The sequence below is a fragment of the Squalius cephalus genome (genome assembly GCF_949319135.1).
Source record: "Squalius cephalus genome assembly, chromosome: 22".
In the NCBI taxonomy this organism is placed as follows: domain Eukaryota; kingdom Metazoa; phylum Chordata; class Actinopteri; order Cypriniformes; family Leuciscidae; genus Squalius; species Squalius cephalus.
Window position 1 is genome coordinate 982,501 of NC_137143.1, and position 23,811 is coordinate 1,006,311.

Genomic DNA, 23,811 nt, shown 5'->3' on the forward strand with positions numbered 1-23,811 from the left:
AAACTTTACTAAAACATTATTTTATTATGTCTACATGTGTATCTGAAAGCATACTGGAGATAACCTGACTTTAGCACCCAGAGGAACAGCTCATTTACTCCATCTAGAGTCATGAAATATCATGATTATTATTTATTTCCCACAAGAGCTCGGCAAAGACACACAATGTGAGATATTTAGAGCTGAATTAAAAGGGTTATGCATGAAATTGAGAGTTATTTTGAATTTGAAAGGCGAAAGAATGTGAGAAATGTGCTTGAATTTCTAATTCATTGATCAAAAAATTTGTAAAAAATATTTTCAAAATGAAATTCAGGTCACTTTGTTTTCTATTCGGGTCACTTTGACTTTGACTTTAATAGTTTATTTATTTCTCTTTATTTGAATCTTTACAGGAGAATAAATCCCTGACTTGCAATGCGATCTCAGACTTTTGAACACCACTGTCTTCAGTTAAAACAATGAGATATGGAGTGTCACTTCTGTGTCCTTGGCTTTGCTGATGCAGATCTTCACAGTGGAACTGCCCTGTTTCGCTGGTCTTGAAAGCCAGAAACAAATGTCTGTGGAATGAGTTCAGGATCAAGATCAAGACCAGGACCCGGACCAGGACCAGGACCAGGACCAGGACCAGGACCAGGATCAGGAGTTCAGGATCAGACTCAGGCTCTGGATCAGGATCACTAGTACAGGTCCCTGATGATCTCCTGCAGGAGCGGGTGAAGGTACCAGTCCACCTCGGTCTCCTTCATGAGTGTGATCAGCTGCACGTGGTCCGTCACCAGCTGGCGCAGGTCCGTCATCTTCTGCAGGACTTTAGCGAACAGCTGCAGAGAGTCCGGATGGTTGGTCTTCAGCTGCAGCTCCAGAGAGTGAAGAACCGTCTCCTGGAGATCCTCGATGGGCTTGACGTTCAGCAGTCCGGGCCGATCTAGCACAGGGACACAGCGCTTCGTTTAAACGGGATAAAGCTCATGAAAAGATTCGCTTCAGGGTCTACAGTCCATCATATTTTAATATGCATTTTATACATATTTACATTTTAATGAAAAATATGAATCCACAATGATTTCATTTTTAGTAATCCTAAAAACTACCACAATGAATGCTTGAAATTTTACTTTACAAATGTTCTCTGTAATTTAAATAATTTAAAAATAATTATAATGAAAAAATATAATAAAAAAATATTTTCAAATACTTTATCTTTTTAATATAATATAAAATAATATTAAAATTAAATTTAAATGAAAATTAAAAAATTCATTCTCTTCATGACCCAGTGTTATTTAGTCACTGAGATAGTTTTGATATATTTAATATATATTTATAATTAATATTATACATTTTTTATCATGATAGTTTTCATTAATATTTTGAATTAGATTTCATGTTATAATTTCTGTTTTTATTTTAATTTCAGTTAGTAATTGTGTAAATTTTAAAAACTTTAAAAAAGTTGCTGCCTTATATTTTTGCTGCCTATATATATTATTACAGTCGACTTGGGTTAAGTCATTTCAACTTAAATTGCATTAAACTGACTTGAATCTTGCATAACTTAAAAAAAAGGTTGAAAACTGTTTCTTATTCTGTAACTATAACTTATTCTGATGAGTTAAAGCAATGTAAAAACACATGTTGTTAAAACTTTGGGTCAAATATGGACAAACCCAGCCGTTGGGTTAGATTTTTACATTACATTTTTAACCCAACGTTTGGGTTTGTCCATATTTGACCCAAAGCTGGGTTAAAACAAGCCAGCATATTTTAGAGTGTATCATTTTTTACAGTGTAGTGTAGTGAATCTAAGCCTGGTTTGAGGCACTGAGCTTGTGGTCGGACCTGAAGGTTAATGCTATCTTTGAATCATCTTATGGTTAGATGGTTAAACTGGATGAGATTTGATGGATTTCAAAAAAATATACAGCCATTCTCTGCCATTATAAAGCTTGGAAGAGCCAGGACATATTTTAATATAACTCTGATTGTGTTCGTCTGAAAGAAGAATGTCATAAACACCTAGGATGAGGGTGAGTAAATCATGGGCTAATTTTCATTTTTGGGTGAACTATCCCTTTAAAGCTATGGTCTTCTAGGTGAGATGGTTAGACTGTATGAGATGTGTGTGTTTCACCTCCGCTCAGGATGATGACGGCGAGGAACAGCGCCATGTCGCTGTCGTCCAACTCCAGCATGTTGAACTTGACGGAGAACTCGAACTTGGGCTCCATCATCTCGCAGAAGGGTTTGCGCAAGCTCTTGACGAACTCGCGGGTCATGAAGATCTGGCCGTAGGAGATGAGCGTGCCGTCCTTGTTCATGAGCGGCGCCATCATGATGATGAGCACCTCGATCACACCGTACTTCAGGAGCGTCACCTGGTCGTTCAGGTCCAGGTTCACGAAGCCCGGGATGCTCTTGGCGAACTCGGTGACTTCGCTGATGGCTTCGGCCGATCTCGACTGGCAGCTGTGGAAGAAGCGCAGCTCCACTTCGTGAATGACTCCCATGTCGGATCTCCGGTGTTCCTGCATCGGCATCTGCCGGGAGTTGATCATGTGCTCGCCTTCCATCAGGGACTTCATGTCGTGGATCACGAAAGGCTGTGAACGAGAAGTACGTCATGAGCAGTTTAATCTAAGACCCATCTCTTCTCCGCTGCTTTTAACTGTTCTTTACATGTGGTTTATTTAGTGTTTTATGGTGTGTTTGTCTATATGTTTTGCAAGGTTGGGTCTGTAAAGCACAACTTGTGTTGTTTTTGATTGATTTTGTGTTGATTGATTGATTGATTTTGTGTTGATTGATTGATTGAATCTGCTTCCACTAAGAAAGATGCAGCTGGTCACTTAATAATGTTGGGTTAAAAAACAACAACGAGTAACCCAACTATGGGGCGGTATAGCACCTTTCCAACTGTGGGTTATTTTAACCCAATGCATTGGGTTATTACTAGAAATTACCCAACAATTTGAAAAAAATTACCCAACATTTTTGGAAAATAACCCAACACAATGACCCAATATGTGTAACCCAACGTTTTTTACTGTGTGTAAACAGTGCAGTCCAAGGACATATTTTCTATGAACGAGTCCAAATGCTTCAATATGGTGTTGGACTGGGACTCGAGTACTACCACACGGGTTGTAAACATTATGACAATATGGCTTCTTTAAGAAAGGCACTACATTACGCCCTTCCTCAAAGTCTTGATGTTGTTTCCGGCTCTACTAGAACAGGTTTTCCTGCTTGAATGTTGATTATTCTCCTCATATTCTCCATTGTTGCGGCTCCTCTCTTCCCAGTCTGTCAGTAACGCTCTGTTTACTTCCTGTCTCTATGAAGCCCCTCCTTCTGAAAAGCACACTGTGCTCTGATTGGTCGGCTGGAGCAGTGTGTTGTGATTGGCCGAGCGCTTCGAGTGTGTTTGGGAAATGTCCCGCCCCTTACCATAACCGCCAGTTTAACACACTACTAACTAACTCAACCAGGCCCCGCCCCTTTATTCTGCGCATGAATTATTCATATGAGGAAGAAACTCAAGACTACACTGGAGGCGTTTCAGGCGTTTCACAGACACTGATATAGAGAAGAGCTGGTGCTTTTCATGATCACACAGCAACACTACACACTAAACACAGATGAACATGGAGAAAAGCACAACAGCTCCTCTTTAAAATATAACAATGCATGTCTTGTCATTAGTTGAATATGAACTTCTCAAGGTTTCTCTCAAGTGCTTTTTATCATGAGTAATTGTGTATCATGTCAGACTCCAATTCATAACACAAGGGGCGCTATAACGCACCCGGAGAAACGGTCTAAACTAAAGGTTTTCTCTCTCAGCTCAAGGTCAGAGGTATCTTGTTGAACAAGTTTGTTTTATCTACAGTAGATGCACTGAACAAGAACTCATGTAGGTGTTCCTCTGAAACAATCTGCACTCAGTTTTTTACAGTGCAGCTGATGCATAAAAAATGGCATACTTCCCTCTATACAGTAGGAGACATAAGAAGTATGTGAATTTACTGTACTATATGTATACTGTATTATATAGAACTTTCTTTTTAGCACTTGCAAAAGTAAGTACTTATTCAAGAGATTATGATATCTGGGACCAAGCGTGCCGCACAAGCCCTGAAAAGTGAAGCCAAAACGTCTCGATCGCCCCCCGGTGACTGGTCCTAGTATAGGTCATAAGCCCCGCCTCCCCGTGTTATTCAACGGGACGTGAGACCAACTAAACAATTAAATACACTTCAAATATCTTTTTTCCAAAGGTGGTTTCTTTCATTTGCTGTCGTTTTTATCACGCTGATGTAAGTTCAAGTGTCTGTTTCAAAAATAAGTTGGTTTTTAGTTAGTTACGTGATGCGGTGGTGTAACGTCATGATTGACAGCTGTGATTGACAGGTTCTCAGAGCGAAGTAGTCACTGAAGCACCAACGGACATTTTTTTCGGGATCTTCGGAGGACTGAGGAGATTGTATTTACTTTATTTTAACAAGCCTCTTGTCGTACTGCAATCAATTTTTAAAAAAGTGTGCAGAATCCGCTCTCCCTGAGTGCATTCTGCGAGAGTGAGGGCGGAGCGTTTATTTCGCGGCTTTACTTCCTGCTCACTACTGCGCAGGTCTGGTCCCGAGATCGCTACTGCGCAGACTCAAGTTCCAATATGTCAGCGCCATATCGGGACTCTGGCGGCTTCAGTTCTCATCAATGAAAGAGAGCGAAGGGGCGTCGTCCATCTTTTTTTACAGTCTATGTCTGGGACGCAGCCACGAAGGAGCCTCTAGCGCCCCTTGAGGACCGGAGTTATTACAACAGGACTGAGCTCTCAGTGTTTACTCTCGTATTAGAACATGTAAAACCCAGTAATATTGTGGAATATTATTCTAATGTAAATCATCTGTTCTCTATGTGAATATATAGTAAAGTGTAATTTATTCCTGTGATCAAAGCTGAATGTTCAGCATCATTACTCCAGTCTTCAGTGTCACATGATCCTTCAGAAATCACTCTAATATGAGGATTTGATGATCAAGAAACATTTATGATTATTATCAGTGTTGAACACAGCTTCATATTTTTGTCGAAACTGATACACTTGATTTTTCAGGATTCTTTGATGAATAGAAAGTTCAAAAGAACAGCATTTATTTGAAATAGAATCTTTTATAACATTAAACACTACCGTTCAAATGTTGGGGTCAGTAAAGAAAAAATGTTCAAAACTGTTTTCAACACTGATAATAATCATGAATGTTTCCAGAGAGCAGATGTTTCACACCGTTCACAGCGTTAGTCTAAACACACATCTACAGCCTTGCTCATATCTCAGTTAAACACACGTGATGCCGTCGCTTTTACACTCACTTCTGTCAACAAAGTAGAAATGCTCAGTGGAGAGGCTATAATCATTATTGCTATGTTTATATGAAGAAAATGGTAACACTTTACAATAATGTTCATTAGTTAACATGATCTAATAATGAACTGCACTTAGTAATCTCTGTTAATGTTAATTTCACCATTTACTAATACTTTATTAAAATCTTGTTAACATTAGTTAATGCACTGTGAACATGAACAAACAATGAACAGCTGGATTTTTATTAATTAACATTAAATACTGTAACAAATGTATTGCTCATTGTTAGTTCATGTTAGTTAATACATTAACTAATGTTAACTAATGAACCCTATTGTAAAGTGTTACCAATAAAATACATTTAAAATGTATTCTTTAAAATAATTTCATTATTATTATTTAATGCAAGTGTTATTGATATATTGTCAAAATACATTATGGGCCAATGCATATCATTTAATAGTAAATAATTTAGATGTTTGCTTTAACCTCAACATTTTAATATTAACCAGTAAATAAGTCTTTCATTTCAGGAATGTTCTTGAAATAATCTAAGAGTGAAACATGTCTGTTATGATTGGTCATGCACAGCAACACTGTATATGATGAAAGTATTGCGTGAGAATGAGATTATCTGTGTTTTCACCCGTCGGAAACCTGAATTTCTGCCTAGTGCACTTCATGAGCGTCTAGACAGCGAGGGAGCGACCGATCATGGTTTTGAATGTCTGCATCTGTGAAAGGTCAAGAGCTGAACATTTGAAGAGCACAAATTCTGCTGTTTCCATCATCTGTGTTTAGTGTGTAGTGTTGCTGTGTGATCATGAAAAGCTCCAGCTCTTCTCTATATCAGTGTCTGTGAAACGCCTCCAGTGTAGTCTTGAGTTTCTTCCTCATTTGAATAATTCATGCGCAGAATAAAGGGGCGGGGCCTGGTTGAGTTAGTTAGTAGTGTGTTAAACTGGTGGTTATGGTAAGGGGCGGGACATTTCCCAAACACACTCGAAGCGCTCGACCAATCACAACACACTGCTCCAGCCGACCAATCAGAGCACAGTGTGCTTTTCAGAAGGAGGGGCTTCATAGAGACAGGAAGTAAACAGAGCGTTACTGACAGACTGGGAAGAGAGGAGCCGCAACAATGGAGAATATGAGGAGAATAATCAACATTCAAGCAGGAAAACCTGTTCTAGCAACATCACGACTAAGACCTCGTTAAATGATGCAACAGATCAGATGTAGTTAAAGCCTCCAGACTCACGGCGTTGTCGCTGGTCTTCCCTGAGAGAATGGCCCTGGCCTTGGCTTTGGTCAGGGGGAAGTACTTGAGATAGGACTCGTACAGGAGTCGGGCCAGCGCTCTGAGATCCGCAGACTCCGGGTGCATGTGGTCCACGTCACTCGAGAACTCGGCCAACAGCTTCTCCTTCTCCGCCTGAGGCATTCGACCAAAACGAATGGCTGGGAAAAAAGCAAACAAACAGACAGTTAGAAACCCCCAAATCCCAGATCCATCATGCTGGGAGTCTTTGCTCAACGTCTCGGTCTGTGGGGATGTGTGTGTGGGAGTGTGTTTTCAGTGTTTCTGCATGTTAGCGCGGGTCATTATGACCGATTCAATACATTCTTCTGTGCTTTTATTCTGACACTTAAAGAGAAAATGGAGTGTTTATACTAAAAACATTTTTTACTCATAAATTGCAACAAATTTCACAAAAACAGTAAAACATTGAATTACACGTGAAATCTTCTCCTGTAATCTTTTCTACAGCGTAGTTTCAAAAAGTAGATTTTATGAAAAATATCTTTGTATTGACCCAATATTTAGCATGATATGAAAATATATTCAGTGTATTAATATCATTTTAGACATTGAGACACTCTCTGGTCCTAAAGAACAGGAGACGCACTGAAATAAATCATCTCTGGACCAACTATACTCCATTCGTTTTTTTCCAAATTATTTACCGAATTTGGTTCACATTGATTCTTAAATTTTGAATAAATATTCATTTATTTTTCCAAGGACAAAAACATTTATAGAAAATTTTTTTTTTCTTAATATATTTTCTTTGGGCATAAGCCAAAATGTTACTTATACTTCATTTCGACATAAACAAAAGGTAAATTATCAATAATTTTCATGTAGAATTTCCACTTAACCCTTTGATGCCTGACATCCAATATAGTGGAAAGATCTTTAACCATTCAAGGTGTGACATCTAAACAACAATGGGCGTTTGACCTTTGACCCTTACTCATAATTCTACAGGATTTTCCTCTTTATATGTCAATGTATTATTATTATTATCAAGATGATTTTTAAGGATAACATAAATTCAAAATTGTCTGACAAAAGTATGACTATAGTCATAGCCAGCCTCTGGAATATCTACTGTCATCACTTATTTCAGCACAGTTGTGTAAGTTCCAAATACATCAGGTCTGAAACCAAAAGGACTGGGAATGATTATATATTTGCTGTCTGCTTTTAAATGTATTAATTCCGGCATTATAGGGTTAAGATAAACCTAAAAACATTTTGTTAGTCAATGTTCAAGTTAGTTTACTTACTATAAATAAAGGCATCTTTTTGCTATCACTCTTAAAAGTAAAGGTTCAAAAGGTTTTCACAGCAATGCCGTAGAAGAACCACTTCGGGGAAACAGAAGGGGAAGAGTGTATATACAACTATGATTTAAACATAATTATTTATTTCATTTGTTTCTATGGGAGTGTTATTTGCACTCTTAAAAAGACACATAGTAACAGTTGTATTTAGAACATCTCGTCCAGAAGAACCGCTCTCTGCTACAATGTGTCCGAGTTTAGGGTTCTTTATTCACACCTTTTTGTTTTAAATCTGTAACTGTCAAAATAGTTTTAAAGCCCCTGATCATTACTGAAGCTCAAGCATCAACACACTCACAACAGCTCCTTCACATCCTTTTTAAACTTTATATATATAGTTTTCACTTTCAAATTGTAACTTTTTCCAAGCAATCATGTGTATTCTTTGTGTGAGTCAGGGATTCTTTTCTCTTCTTCTCCACTAAACAAGTCACTGAATTTATGAAGAGTTTTCAGTTATTTCTTGGGCTTATGCATAAACATGCCCAGTTACCAGAACATTCAAACGATCCCATGACTTTGATCCCTTTTAACTTTGGGAAGGGTCACATATCTGTCCATTCACAATACGTTTGGCCATCACAAACTTAATAGCTTTTACCGAAGCAAATGAAAGAGACACAACCTCATAGAGGATTGGAAGATATTTCACATTTTGGTTCTATTTTGTGTTGTATGTTTATATTTACTCATGTTCACTGTCAGTTATCATTTATTAATATATTCAGCTAATAACTTGTTAGGTCACTGTCATTGTTAGGTCGCTGTCAGTTTTTCTTATAAATGCAAAGCTCTAATATTGGTTTTATTAGAGCAGGTAGTTATGAATAAATAATATTAAAACTCCTAATATTTATGAAAATGAACTAATATTAAAAATAACAACATTATGGATCTTTCAGAGCATGTTTCTCTACGGAAGCTGATAAAAAAGTTCAATAATCTTATTTAGAAGAACTTGTGTTAGGAATGTGTTTGTAGACGAACTGAACAAAACAGGCGTAACTGGAAACCGTGATTTATAAAACTGCATTTTAAATAAATGACACAGTCGTTTCACTTTTACAGTGTATAATCCAACACCAGCGTTCTTCGAAAACTTCTCCTTTTGTGTTCCAGGAAAAATTCAAACTTGAGTGAGTAAATAGTGTTCATTTCTGAGTGAACTATCCTTTCAAGATCTAAAATGTAAAACATGCTGTGAGTTTCTCTTTACATTACAGCCTGGAGCTGCTTTAGGAAGATCACATGACAAATGACAAGTTTAAACAGCTTCTAATCTAATGATACCATCTAATGCCAAATTAATCTCAACTCTGAGAAAGCTGTAAGTATTTCCGTTGAATCTAGGACGGCCGGCGTGATCAAAGCGCACAGAAACAGGGACATACCAGCTCGTAAACCCATCTAACCATTCTGCACATTAAGCTGAAATAATGTCAGGCTAAACGTGAGGCTCTCAAAGACTGTAACTGCTGAAATGTAGAATTTTAAGTGTCTTCCGATAAACCTTCGGAAAGTTTTCAGGCCAGTTCGACAGGAAACGAGAAAACGTGCCCTCGATTTATTGTACTAATTGAATTTCTTTACGCACAGAAACGTTTGACAAACCTTTGCTCAGGATTGTGTGATTGCAGTGTTTGACTAGAGGGTTGGGACGGCTGACGTAAGTTTCAAACCCACGCGGCTTTTGAGCCAGAATGACAGACGTTATCTAATATCCCCACTGGTTTCTTTCGTGTATATACTGTATATATGCCCTGACTTGCTGCAGAATGGCTCTGATTGATATGACATATTAATTACTATCACGCCTTTAGTAAATGAGTGCATGCGAATGTCTCTCTCTGTACGGTTGGCTGGAGGCCAGAGCGAGTGACACAGCATGTTTGTGGCAGAACGTCCACACTTTCATGAATCATTGATAAAACACACAGGCAGCCAAATCCCACCAATCACTGCAACGTGTGTGAAAAGACAGAGAGAGAGAGAGAGACAGAGAGAGAGAGAGAGAGAGAGAGAGAGAGAGAGGGGGGAAACAGAGCAAGCCAATGGGAATGTGGCAAACTGATAACGCTAAACTTGACTGACCTCAGTGAGCGCCGGACAACACCTGTAATCAGCCTTAGTGCGACCAGAGGCAAACAGCAGAGCGCTGAAGACAGACAGATAGATAGATAGACAGACAGACAGACAGACAGACAGACAGACAGATGATAGATTAAAAAAGATAGATAGACAGACAGATAGATAGACAGACAGACAGACAGACAGACAGACAGACAGACAGATAGATGATAGACAGACAGACAGACAGACAGACAGACAGACAGACAGGCAGACAGACAGACGGATAGATAGACGGATAGACAGACAGACAGACAGACAGACAGACAGACAGACGGATAGATAGATAGACGGATAGATAGACAGACAGACAGACAGACAGACAGACAGATAGATAGACAGACAGACAGACAGATGATAGATTAAAAAATATAGATAGATAGACAGACAGACAGACAGACAGACAGATAGATAGACACAGACAGACAGACAGATAGATAGATAGATAGACAGATAGATAGATAGATAGATAGATAGATAGATAGATAGATAGATAGATAGATAGATAGATAGATAGATAGACAGATAGATAGATAGATCAGATGATGGTAATGACATGTGGTGTTCCACGCTGAGGTGTTTTAACCAAGACTGGTGCGGTTGCAGGGTTGCAAGTAAAGTGTCACTCTGCCTTTAAGCCCAGAGGCAACGAACACACACACACACACACACACACACACACACACACACACACACACACAACACACACAAGATCTCTGCACGTTCTGAAAGAAATGCCACATATGTTGCAGAGGAACCACACGAAGGAAACAACAGCGCAGCGTCTCAGCGCGTAGCGTTTGAAGAGTGTGTGTGTGCTTGCGTGTGTGTGTGTGTCTCGAGTGGTTCAAACAGAAAGCAGTTCTGTGAAACGCAGGCCTCTCTCATGAGCGCAGGGTTTACTCAGAGCTCACCGTTGTGTGACATGCCCACCATCAGGCACTTCTGGAAGCGGCAGTACTGGCACTTGTTGCGGCTCTTCTTGTGGATGCGACAGTGCAGGTCGCAGTGATCGTACACGAGCTTCAGGCGGATCGTTCTGCGGAAGAATCCCTGCCAACAGAAGAGGAGAAGGAATGCCGTCAGGAAGGAAGGGGAAAAGGCTTTCCTGATGCCTTGTTAGAATTCTTTAAAAACATATCTGATCTATTCAACTCATTGTCAAGAATCACAATAGCAGTTCCTATAGACCTGAGGTCTGAACACTTCACTGATCCCACCACTCAATTCTCTGCTGATACTGTGTGTGTGTGTGTGTGTGTGTGTGTGTGTATGTTAGTGTGTGTGTGTGTGTGTGAGTGTGTGTGAGTGTGTGTGTGTGTGTGTGTGAGTGTGTGTGTGGCAGGGGTTAGTTGTGTGTGTATGTGTGTGTGTGTGTGTGTGTGTGTGTGTGTGTGTGTGTGTGTGTGTGTGTGAGAGAGAGTGTGTGTTAGTGTGTGTGTGTGTATGTTAGTGTGTGTGTGTGTGTGTGTGTGTGTGTGCGTGTGGCAGGGGTTAGTTGAGTGTGTGTGTGTGTGTGTGTGTGTGTGTGTGTGTGTTAGTGTGTGTGTGTACGTGCGTGTGGCAGGGGTTAGTTGAGTGTGTGTGTGTGTGTGTGTGTGTGTGTGTGTGTGTGTGCGTGCGTGTGGCAGGGGTTAGTTGAGTGTGTGTGTGTATGTGCGTGTGTGGCAGGGGTTAGTTGAGTGTGTGTGTGTGTGTGTGTGTGTGTGTGAGTGTGTGTGTGGCAGGGGTTAGTTGTGTGTGTATGTGTGTGTGTGTGTGTGTGTGTGTGTGTGTGTGTGTGTGTGTGTGTGTGTGTGTGTGTGAACAGAGGAGAGTCTGCTGGAGGAAAGAGAATCATAATAAAACAAGAATCAACATCAGCGTGTCTTCAGGAGATGAAGAACTGAGGGATTTGAAGTGTTGTAAATGTATTCTTAAGGAAGTATCGAGTTTATTAATGAGTAAAACTACAGTAACTCTTCAGCTCAGCTTGAGATCTTTCATCTAAACTGGTTATATCTCTAGTAGTGAATGTTTTATGAGCAGAAGAAGAATCATATTCATCCGCTCAGAGCAGAAGCACAACCACAACAATGTTCTTCTGCAAAATACATGCAGTTTTGTTTTTAACCACTAGAGGGACAAACGCTACATCATGTATCTTTAAAGGAAAAGTTCACCCAAAAATGAACAAATTCCAAATCACTGCATTCTCCCATCGAACTCAAAAGGAATTCCATTCAATTACAGTGAATCGGGACTGAAGCTTTCAAACTTCAAAAAGCACACAGAAGTGCCACACAGGGTTAACGGTACATAAAACGGAAAACATAAAAATAAATAAAAAAAAGTAAAAAAATTAATAAAAAATTAATAAAAACTTGTATAGACATTTAAAAAACAACACATTTACTAAGACTTTAACTAAAATTAAAATTAAAACTGAAAATATAAAAATAAAAACTAATTCAAAATATGAATAAAAACTATATTAGTATCTAAATGACTTATATTCCTATAGTATTCTAGGATTTGTGTGATTACACCTCGACATCTTCACCATCATCATCCAGCAACACAGTCTGATCTGAGAACAACGGTTTGTGAGCGAGTCCGTTGATTCAGTTCACAGAACATGAGACATGATTTGTTCAGAAATCAGACTGATCCAGTCCTGGAGTTCGATGATGAGGAAGATGAGCAACATAAACTTCCAGTATGACTCTTCTTTACTGGCAGAACCTTTAACATCCATGGAACCTTCAGTGACTCTTTACAGTGGAAAAGGTTCTTCAGATTATTCAAATGATTAATAGCTGTTCACTGAAAGCTTCTTTGAGGAACCATAAACGATTCTTCTATGCCATCACTGCAAAAAACCCTTGATTTTAAGAGGGAACTTTTATGGTGATTCATTATAATGCTCGAAAGCTTCAAATCCCGTTCGTCACAAGACAAAGAGCGACAATCACTGTGGTGATCGCAAAAGAGACTAATATGGGTTCATAATAAAAGATTTTTAGGTGAATTTGGTTACAGTGTCATTGTTACATGTTACATGTACTTACTATAGTAATAACAGTAAATTGTGCATAATTACATGCAACCCAATCCTAATCCTACCCTAACCCTAAAGTAAGTACTTAATATTACTCAGTACTTAAATATAAAATAACACTGTAACAAAGACACCTTAAAATAAAGGGGTTACACTTTATTTTAAGGTGTCGTTGTTACAGTGTAACTATATATTCAAGTACTGAGTAATATTAAGTGCTTACTATAGGGTTAGGGTTTGGTTGAGGGTTAGATGCATGTAATTATGCATCATTTATAGTTATTACTACAGTAATTACATGTAATATAGTCAAACACACACACACACACACACACACACAGTGTTGCTCTCAGTGCTTTAAATCTCGCTCTAATCTGGAGAAATCTAAGAGATTTCGATTCAAACATGTCACTCGAGTCATTACGCACCCAGAGATAACCTGTGGTCTCGCGATAGCAGGCTTTATCTAAATAACCCCGCATTAGCACTGACAAGAACGGCCAGCTCTGGACTTTGGCCAGAAAACAATTCTTGTTCGTCTTAGTCTTGACACTCATCATTAATAAGTGGAGAATGCATGTGCAAATATTATGAAGAGCCACGTGCAACGACGAATACGCTTCTAAACCAGAGCAGATTTCCAGTGGAAACAACACAGGGTGCAACAAGACGTCGACTATCTATTTTTGGTAGACATTTTCATACACATGTGTTGTCACAGAGCCGCTCCATGCAGTATTTTTAGTTTGTAAAAAAATACATAGTGATGTGAGAACTATGCACACAGGAAAGAGCCTTTAAAAGAGGATGTTTTTCATGCATTTACTCTGCCTCTCGATACCTCCACTTTTAAATTTAGAAACATCGTAGGCCAAAAATATATATAGTAAGGTGTAACAGCATGGCTTTGTATTGTTGAACAATAAATGAGTTAACCTGGTTGGCTGAACTCATCTTTAAGCATTGTTAAGTGACGGGACGGGGAACAATACCAGTTTCTCTTGTGGTCGGACCATTTTTAGTAAAGCCACAGTAGGACCATCCCAAATTTAGTTGGTTCTGAAATGTGTTTATCAGACAAACACACATTAAACGGTTCTGGCGAAGTCCTTTGATTCTTCAGAGAAAGCAGCAGATCGAGCGTGGATGTGGTTAGCCACCAGATTTGCGTTGTTTTAAAGGATCATCCTGTTGCAAAAGTCTTCGCATCAACACTTTTCAGAAACGTTTGTGTGATGATATCTACTCTAGCGTTCAGAAGAGATTCGACTATGTTTTTGATCAAAAATGGTGTAATATTATTCCAGTGTAAATCATCTGTTCTCTATGTGAATATACAGTAAAGTGTAATTTATTCCTGTGATCAAAGCTGAATCTTCATCATTACTCCAGTCTTCAGTGTCACATGATCCTTCAGAAATCACTCTAATATGAGGATTTGATGCTCAAGAAACATTCATTATTATTATCATATTTTAGTGGAAACCGTGATGCATTTCATTTTTCAGGATTCTTTGATCAATAGAAAGTTCTAAAGAACCGCATTGATCTGATATAGAATCTTTTGTTCATTAGAAACGTCTTTACTGCACGACTGATCAATCTAATGCATCACTGATGAATAAAAGTATTGATTTCTTTAAAAAAGAAAGTGTAGAGCGCGTACGAGGGCGAGTGTGTGTGTGTGTGTGTGTGCGCGATGTCTCATCTAAACCACAGACGTCGAGTGTGTGGGAAATGTGAGCACCTGAGATGTCTAGGTCACCCACTCAAATGATTATTCTTATTGAGACATATCTTTCTGCCCGTACATATTTCTGCCACAGTGGAAACTTGCCGAGGGTTTGCGGTTGAAGTGTCAGACGGGTTCAGAAGCATTTTCAGACCTTATCTGCATGTCTGAGAATGAATTCGATGTTCAATGTTCTAAATTTGTCAGAATGACTGGAAGAGTGTCATGTCTTCGGGGTATTAATGCATGTTCTCTATCAAACATGTGTGTGTGTGTGTGTGTGGGTGCTGTGGTGTGATGGTTACAGATCTGAGCTGGAAAGTGTAAAGCGGTGAGTTTGACACCAGGATCGCTTGAGCTCCGGCTGATCCCGTGGGATTGTGTGCGATCATCCCGACTCTAAACACTGAACAAGCAATGCCAGACAACACACACTACCGGTCAAACGTTCTGGATCACAGGAATAAATGACACTTTACTATATATATATATTCACATAGAAAACTGCTGATTTACACTGGAATAATATCACACTGTTTTACTGTATTTCTGATGAAATAATGCAGCCTTGGTGAGCAGAAGAGACTCTTTTAAAAACATTAATAATCTTCCCGATCCCAAACCTTTGACTGGGGGTGTGTTCAGCTGGATGTTTCATATTTTCAGGGCATATTTCTCAGTGACTAATGAGTGTTATGTTTGTGTGAAGTGTGGTTTTAAGGCGTACCTTGCATCCCTCGCAGGCGTGAACGCCGTAGTGGAAGCCCGAGGCCTTGTCTCCACACACACGACACTCGATGTTCAACACCGAGGCCGACGGGTCGTCCTGAGCTTTGGAGAACGACAGGCTGTTCTCTGCAAACTGAGGAGGAGACTCGGGTTCAAGCTTGATCAAGTCTGAAACGGATCAGAGAGAGCAGCTTTAGAATAAGAAACACATTTATTAAACAGATACTTACTTGTACAGTCATATTACGGTAAAACTAAAAGAGTTGAATGAATAGTTCACTCAATAATTAAAAATACAGTTTGGAATAGTTAAGATTTCTTAAAGTCTCTTCTGCTCACTAAGGCTGCATTATTTAATCAAAAATACAGTATTTTTTTAAATCTATTTTTAGATTAATAGAATGTAAACAGCTGTTTTACAGTGGAATAAAATTTTACTTTTTTTTTTTTTTTACTGAATTTTTAAATCAAATAAATGCAGCCTTGGTGAGCATAAGACACTCTTTCAAAAACATCATCTTAATGACCCCAGACTTGACCGTTAGTGTAAATGATGAGAGAGTTGTTGTTTTTGAGTGAACTATCCCTTTAACTTCTCCCAGCATCAAAGTTTCCTACTTTTGTTACACTTTATTTTACAGTGTAATTATGCATTTAAGTACTGAGTAATATTAATTAACTACATGCACGTAATATAGGATTAGGGTTTGTTGCATGTAATTATACATAATTTGCACTTATTACTGTAGTAAGGAGATGTAACGTGTAATAAGGACACTGTAAAATAAACCGTTTAGTCCCCAGAACACAATGTCGGTATAATGCACAGTAAAAACCGTTGGGTTACACATATTGGGTCACTATGTTGGGTCATTTTTAAAATCGTTGGGTAATTTCTAGTAATAACCCGGCTGTTGGGTTAAATACGTATGTTGTATGTACACTTGTGTATTTTTAATTTATGTGCACGATTTTGTTTTTAAATTAAATTCTAGACTTCCCAATATTTAGTTTGTAATTTAAATATATATTTGTTGAGACATATTTATTGTTTTATACAAATAAACAATCTGTATTTGAAAACAATGTGTATTTTATTTATTAAAATAATGGAATAAATAAAAATAAATAGTTCACTTACAGTAACTGTTGGATGTTAAAACTGTTAAAATAACCCATAGTTGGGAAAGTGCTGCTATACCAGCTCATAGTTGGGTTACCCGTTGGGTTATTATTAAGTGAGCGAGTAATGAGTGTGAGTGCTGTACTCTGTCCTCTATACCATCCCATAGTTGGGTTACTCATTGGGTTATTATTAAGTGAGCGAGTAATGAGTGTGAGTGCTGTACTCTGTCCTCTATACCATCCCATAGTTGGGTTACTCATTGGGTTATTATTAAGTGAGCGAGTAATGAGTGTGAGTGCTGTACTCTGTCCTCTATACCAGCCCATAGTTGGGTTACTCGTTGGGTTATTATTAAGTGAGTGAATAATGAGTGTGAGTGCAGTACTCTGTCCTCTATACCAGCTCATAGTTGGGTTACTCGTTGGGTTATTATTAAGTGAGTGAATAATGAGTGTGAGTGCTGTACTCTGTCCTCTATACCAGCCCATAGTTGGGTTACTCGTTGGGTTATTATTAAGTGAGTGAGTAATGAGTGTGAGTGCTGTACTCTGTCCTCTATACCAGCCCATAGTTGGGTTACTCGTTGGGTTATTATTAAGTGAGTGAGTAATGAATGTGAGTGCAGTACTCTGTCCTCTATACCAGCCCATAGTTGGGTTACTCGTTGGGTTATTATTAAGTGAGTGAGTAATGAGTGTGAGTGCAGTACTCTGTCCTCTATACCAGCCCATAGTTGGGTTACTCGTTGGGTTATTATTAAGTGAGCGAGTAATGAGTGTGAGTGCTGTACTCTGTCCTCTATACCAGCCCATAGTTGGGTTACTCGTTGGGTTATTATTAAGTGAGTGAGTAATGAGTGTGAGTGCAGTACTCTGTCCTCTATACCAGCCCATAGTTGGGTTACTCGTTGGGTTATTATTAAGTGAGTGAGTAATGAGTGTGAGTGCAGTACTCTGTCCTCTATACCAGCCCATAGTTGGGTTACTCGTTGGGTTATAATTAAGTGAGTGAGTAATGAGTGTGAGTGCAGTACTCTGTCCTCTATACCAGCCCATAGTTGGGTTACTCGTTGGGTTATAATTAAGTGAGTGGGTAATGAGTGTGAGTGCAGTACTCTGTCCTCTATACCAGCCCATAGTTGGGTTACTCGTTGGGTTATTATTAAGTGAGTGAGTAATGAGTGTGAGTGCAGTACTCTGTCCTCTATACCAGCCCATAGTTGGGTTACTCGTTGGGTTATTATTAAGTGAGCGAGTAATGAGTGTGAGTGCAGTACTCTGTCCTCTATACCAGCCCATAGTTGGGTTACTCGTTGAGTTATTATTAAGTGAGTGAGTAATGAGTGTGAGTGCAGTACTCTGTCCTCTATACCAGCCCATAGTTGGGTTACTCGTTGGGTTATTATTAAGTGAGTGAGTAATGAGTGTGAGTGCAGTACTCTGTCCTCTATACCAGCCCATAGTTGTGTTACTCGTTGGGTTATTATTAAGTGAGCGAGTAATGAGTGTGAGTGCTGTACTCTGTCCTCTATACCAGCCCATAGTTGGGTTACTCGTTGGGTTATTATTAAGTGAGTGAGTAATGAGTGTGAGTGCAGTACTCTGTCCTCTATACCAGCCCATAGTTGGGTTACTCGTTGGGTTATTATTAAGTGAGTGAGTAATGAGTGTGAGTGCAGTACTCTGTATTATATACCAGCCCATAGTTGGGTTACTCGTTGGGTTATTATTAAGTGAGCGAGTAATGAGTGTGAGTGCAGTACTCTGTCCTCTATACCAGCCCATAGTTGGGTTACTCGTTGGGTTATTATTAAGTGAGCGAGTAATGAGTGTGAGTGCTGTACTCTGTCCTCTATACCAGCCCATAGTTGGGTTACTTGTTGGGTTATTATTAAGTGAGTGAGTAATGAGTGTGAGTGCTGTACTCTGTCCTCTATACCAGCCCATAGTTGTGTTACTCGTTGGGTTATTATTAAGTGAGTGAGTAATGAGTGTGAGTGCTGTACTCTGTCCTGTATACCAGCCCATAGTTGGGTTACGCATTGGGTTATTTTTAAGTGAGTGAGTAATGAGTGTGAGTGCAGTACTCTGTCCTCTATACCAGCCCATAGTTGGGTTACGCATTGGGTTATTTTTAAGTGAGTGAGTAATGAGTGTGAGTGCTGTACTCTGAGACTGGTGCGCTCTGTATCCGCTCTCCTCCGCGGTGAAGCTGCTCTCGTGACATCTGTAGATGCTCTCCTGTGTCCTGAAGTTCTCCTGAGTCCTGAAGTTCTCCTGAGTCCTGTAACTGTACATGTGTGTCAGATCCATCATGTGTGGCGGCTCGTTCTGCGGACTCGGCTCGTACTCGATGCCGGAGATGCTGGTGTAGTCCAGCGTGGAGAAAGGCTTCAAGTCCAGCGAGTGCGAGCTGTCGTCAAGCTCCTCCAGCTCCAGAGCGCTCAGGCCGAATCCCACGGGCCAGGCGAACGTCTGCGTGTCCACCATATCTGACAAACACAGAGCCACAGCAGAATGAGGCCAAAGGCAAACAACATCAACAACATCAACAGCATTTCCACCAGCATTCTCTGCGCTTTCCCAAGATACATCATGATACGTGCGTCACTGCTTTTTTTGATTTTGGCCAAAACACAATAGATACTACACTGAACATGACTGTGTAATGTTCCTCTGGTGCTCTTCGCATTTGGGAAAAATATCTAAAGGTTTATCTAAATATCTAATTACACTGTAACAAGGACACCTTAGAATAAAGTGTTACCAAATAAAGTGCAACCTTTTAATGAGCCCTTGTTACAATGTAATATCAAAAAAGAGTGGCATAATATTAATTAACTAGTGCACATACTATGGGTTTTGGTTTAGTGTAATTATGCATAATTTACTGTTACTACAGTAATAAATACATGTGAGATGTGCAACAAGGACACATTAAGTATCACCGGTATTTTATTATTTAAATGTTATTCATTTATGTTACAGTACTAACCCTAACTGCATTAATTATGATAATTTACCATGGTAAAGTCATCATAGTAATCTGTTTACAGAGCAATCAATGACTGGAATATACTTACTGTGGTTTTAAAAGATGGTATTGTTTTTTTTCTAGAAAATTAAAAATCTTGTTACTGTAATGTAAACATTTGTTTAATTAGCTATGCTACTTCTGCTTGATTGAATACGTTTTGGGATTTATGCTGTGTGACTTGATTTAGATTCTATGATTATATGTTTATGATGAACATGGACAGCAGATGAAAATGAATAATTCTGGCTGAATATAGATCATAGATTAAATGGTTGGTTATTGTGTACAGTCCCTTATGAACACAAATGCACAGTTTTGTACAGGATTTCAGCGCATGCAAAACCCTTGAGTGTCTTCAGAGGAAACATTCATTCAAAGAGATCAAGACATCAAATCAGGCCAAAGGTCTGCGAGCGCATGAGACGCTGAGACGCTTATGAAGAATCAACACCTCAGATATCAACAGAAGACGGGCACCGACCAAACTCAAAGTGTGAACAAGATGGTCAGATTAGACTGAAAAAGGGAACCTGCTAGTGTAACTGTGTGTGCAAATGAAGCTACAGTATAAAACAGTTATGATACATATCATCAATATGGTTATTAGCCATCACTGAACTTACTGAAGCTGGACTGTGACTCTCTTTTCTTCTGGAAACAAACTCTGTTGCATTATTCTCCTGTTATCTCTGTAAAGCTGCTCTGAAACACTGTGTTGTAAAAAGCGCTGTATAAATAAATGTGACTTGACTTGATTAGCTTTACACTTTATTCGACCGTGTTCGGCAGTCGTAGTTAAAGGTGAAGTGTGTCAGTTATTCAGTCTTGAAAAGATGCTGAGAAAACTACAGTATTTCCCAGAAAAGTGTTTCTGCTTTCAAAACACTCGTGTGTTTGTTTGAGCATCATGAGCGGAACGCCACAGTTTGAGTCTTCTGGAAACCCGTTTATTGTTCTCATTATTTTCTCTTCTGCTAATCGTGCAGAAATTCTTCTCTATATCAGTGTCAGTGTTTCTGAACGCCTGAAACGCCTCCAGTGTAGTCTTGAGTTTCTTCCTCATTATAATAATTCATGCGCAGAATAAAGGGGCGGGGCCTGGTTGTGTTAGTTAGTAGTGTGTTAAACTGGCGGTTATGGTAAGGGGTGGGACATTTCCCAAACACACTCGAAGCGCTCGACCAATCACAACACACTGCTCCAGCCGACCAATCAGAGCACAGTGTGCTTTTCAGAAGGAGGGGCTTCATAGAGACAAGAAGTAAACAGAGCGTTACTGGCAGACTGGGAAGAGAGGAGCCGCAACAATGGAGAATATGAGGAGAATAATCAACATTCAAGCAGGAAAACCTGTTCTAGTAGAGCCTGAAACAACATCAGGACTTTGCATAAAATAGCCTCTTAAAAATATTTATATAAATACTAGGGCTGTCAAACGATTAATCGCGATTAATCGCATCCAAAATAAAAGTTTGTTTTTACATAATATATGTGTGTGTATGGTGTATAATTATTTTCTATATATAAATACCATAGACTGTAAAAAAATATGGACGTAGTATCCGTGACGTCACCCGTAGGTTTCTGAAGACCGTTTTTGAAGCCTAAAGTGGGCGGAGCCGGCCGTCGCCATCTTGGCCTCGCGTCACCTCGCGTCACTCCCGGATAACAGAAAATGGGCAAAGAGGCGGGGCGTGAGTGGAGCTGAGGAGCCTGTCTATCTGAAATCACCACCTAGCTCGACGTGATCGAGTTAGCTCATATACTGTCTATGGTTAGCTCAGGCTGGGGAGGTAATGCTATAACGTTATGCTGCTTACAGTACCAAGTCGCGACTGCACAGGGCCTCGCGCTATAGTGACAGTTGATGATGTAAAGCCAATTAAAAGTTCCTATTTTTGCCCTTCGAAATATTATAATAGTTAAAAGACATGGCTACAAGTGAGACTGTGTATCGTGATTCTGTACTATTCTGCTAGTTGAAAATGTATTATGCAGTAACTTAAGTTAATATTACTCTTGAGTGTGTGTGTGTGTGTGTGACAGTGATTTGTGCATACATGTCAGTCACTTTTTTTATAGTCTTTGGTCCGTCAGCGCGGCATCGCTCGTCAAGTTCGTAGAGAGCTTATTCAGTACATTTTAAATTCTGATTTTGGCCGCCTCTCAAATGGGTTAAATCATAGATATACTGCCTATGAAGATCAAGTAAATGAGCTAGAAAATCCGCGCTCATTCAAGGATGTGCATTTATTGCATGGACGGAGAAAGCGCCGACGCCTGCATGATTTCATCTGACGGTACATAAGCATATTATAATCTATCTGTTCCGGCAGGGCAAAACGAACGAGCCTTTATTGACGTTTTTAAATCTGAAAACCCCAAAAACCAACGAAATTGTCAGACATCCATTAGTGCATGTTCACAGAGGAAAACAACTGAAATACGCGCTGGTTGTTCTCTCGAACGAACGATACTCGACGACAACGACGGAATCCTAAGCCGTGGGCGAAGTAATGGGTGTATTAAATTGTATGAAATAATCCCGAAAAAAGCACAAACACTGCAGAGATGGCAAGTTCAGCAGCTAAAATTTGCTGAGGTGAAGTGACGGCTAACAGCAGACAAACGGCTAGCATTGACATCAGCGGCAATCCACCTGTCACTCAAGTGGCCACGCCACACCCTTAATTATGCAGAACTTTAAATATTAATCAACTAAACGGATGAGTTATAAAAAAATTCACCCCCCTCACAGTTGTCATGAAGGGCAAACTTAGCTGTATAGACCAAAAAAACATACAGACACCAGGCTGTAAACACGTTTTTTTCTGCTGTAAAATTTGCCATTTTAACATGGGGGAGATACAGATTTGACTCCCTTTTGACAACAGCCTCAAGCGGCCAGTCAACGAATTGCAGTTTAACTCACTTCCGTGTTGGTTTCAAGAGAGAGACGGGGAGGTTGCCGCTTGATAAATACACACACATGCATGTATATATTTAAGAAATATTTGCATGTATATACTGTGTATATATATTTATATTATATATAATTTATATTATATATAAATATTTTACATATAAATAACACATTTTTCTTAAATATATATGCATATGTGTGTATTTATATATAGAAAATAATTATACTCCATACACACATATATTATGTAAACACAAACTTTTATTTTGGATGCGATTAATCGCGATTAATCGTTTGACAGCCCTAATAAATACATTTATTACTGTGTTTACAAGTCATACTCAGACATGTAAATCATCTTTCACTCTATAACTGACCTAGTTCTAGTTATCGCTTTTGTCTATATACTTGATTTTACCCTGAAAATGACGTTCATGCATGACAGGTTTTCTGTATATAATCCAAGCACAGGTTTAGCAGTAAAACTGTTCTCAATAGCATGGCCAATCCCTCGTAGGCGTTGTATTACAATGTTTGTAGAGTCACATCCTAGTAAAATGGATGGTTTAGTGTACGTTTTAAAACACGTTTGTATTATGAAACCTTCTGAAATGTCACAATGGTTTTTACCAGTTAATCTTTGAGACACAGGCTCTTCAGGTTTCAGACGTACCAAATATAGACTAATTCAGAGATAAACTACCACAGATAAAAGATTTTGTAGATGATAATAATGCGAAGTCTAACACGGTTAACCCATCAGTTCGTTTTTTGTTTATTTATATAATCAAAGTCGATAGTTGTGAAAAACCACACGTCTGAAATTCTCCACAAAAGCATCAGTTTCTGTAACACACAAAAAAATGGCTTTTCATGGATAAAACCTACAATTTACACAGATTAAGCAGTTCTGGTCTTGTCCGGATGACACAAAGGGGTTTAAATGTAAAGTTTTCACACCCAGAAATCTTTCATCACCAGACTGGAGCGGCAGCTTTTAGTTCATGCTAAACATGCCAGCGAAGAGACGGACTCCAGCGTCACTTCAACACTTGGAAAGATTCCCAATGGCTTCCCAAAAATACCAGCACTT

General features: G+C 39.1%; 1 protein-coding gene across 3 annotated transcripts in view; it reads right to left on the bottom strand.

Annotated features, from left to right (window-relative positions):
• The window catches only part of pparg (peroxisome proliferator-activated receptor gamma), a 36,701-nt gene that overhangs the window by 1,707 nt on the left and 11,183 nt on the right, over positions 1-23,811 (bottom strand). For all 3 annotated transcript variants that reach the window (XM_079857240.1, XM_079857241.1, XM_079857242.1), the window contains exons 2-7: positions 18,927-19,250; positions 15,632-15,801; positions 11,047-11,185; positions 6,636-6,835; positions 2,138-2,606; positions 1-931 (exon numbers count right to left, since the gene is read on the bottom strand). The exon at positions 1-931 is cut by the window's left edge and continues 1,707 nt beyond it. In XM_079857240.1, coding sequence (XP_079713366.1) covers positions 684-931; positions 2,138-2,606; positions 6,636-6,835; positions 11,047-11,185; positions 15,632-15,801; positions 18,927-19,250 — 1,550 coding nt within the window. In that variant the 3' untranslated portion in view covers positions 1-683. The remainder of the gene's footprint in view (positions 932-2,137; positions 2,607-6,635; positions 6,836-11,046; positions 11,186-15,631; positions 15,802-18,926; positions 19,251-23,811) is intronic.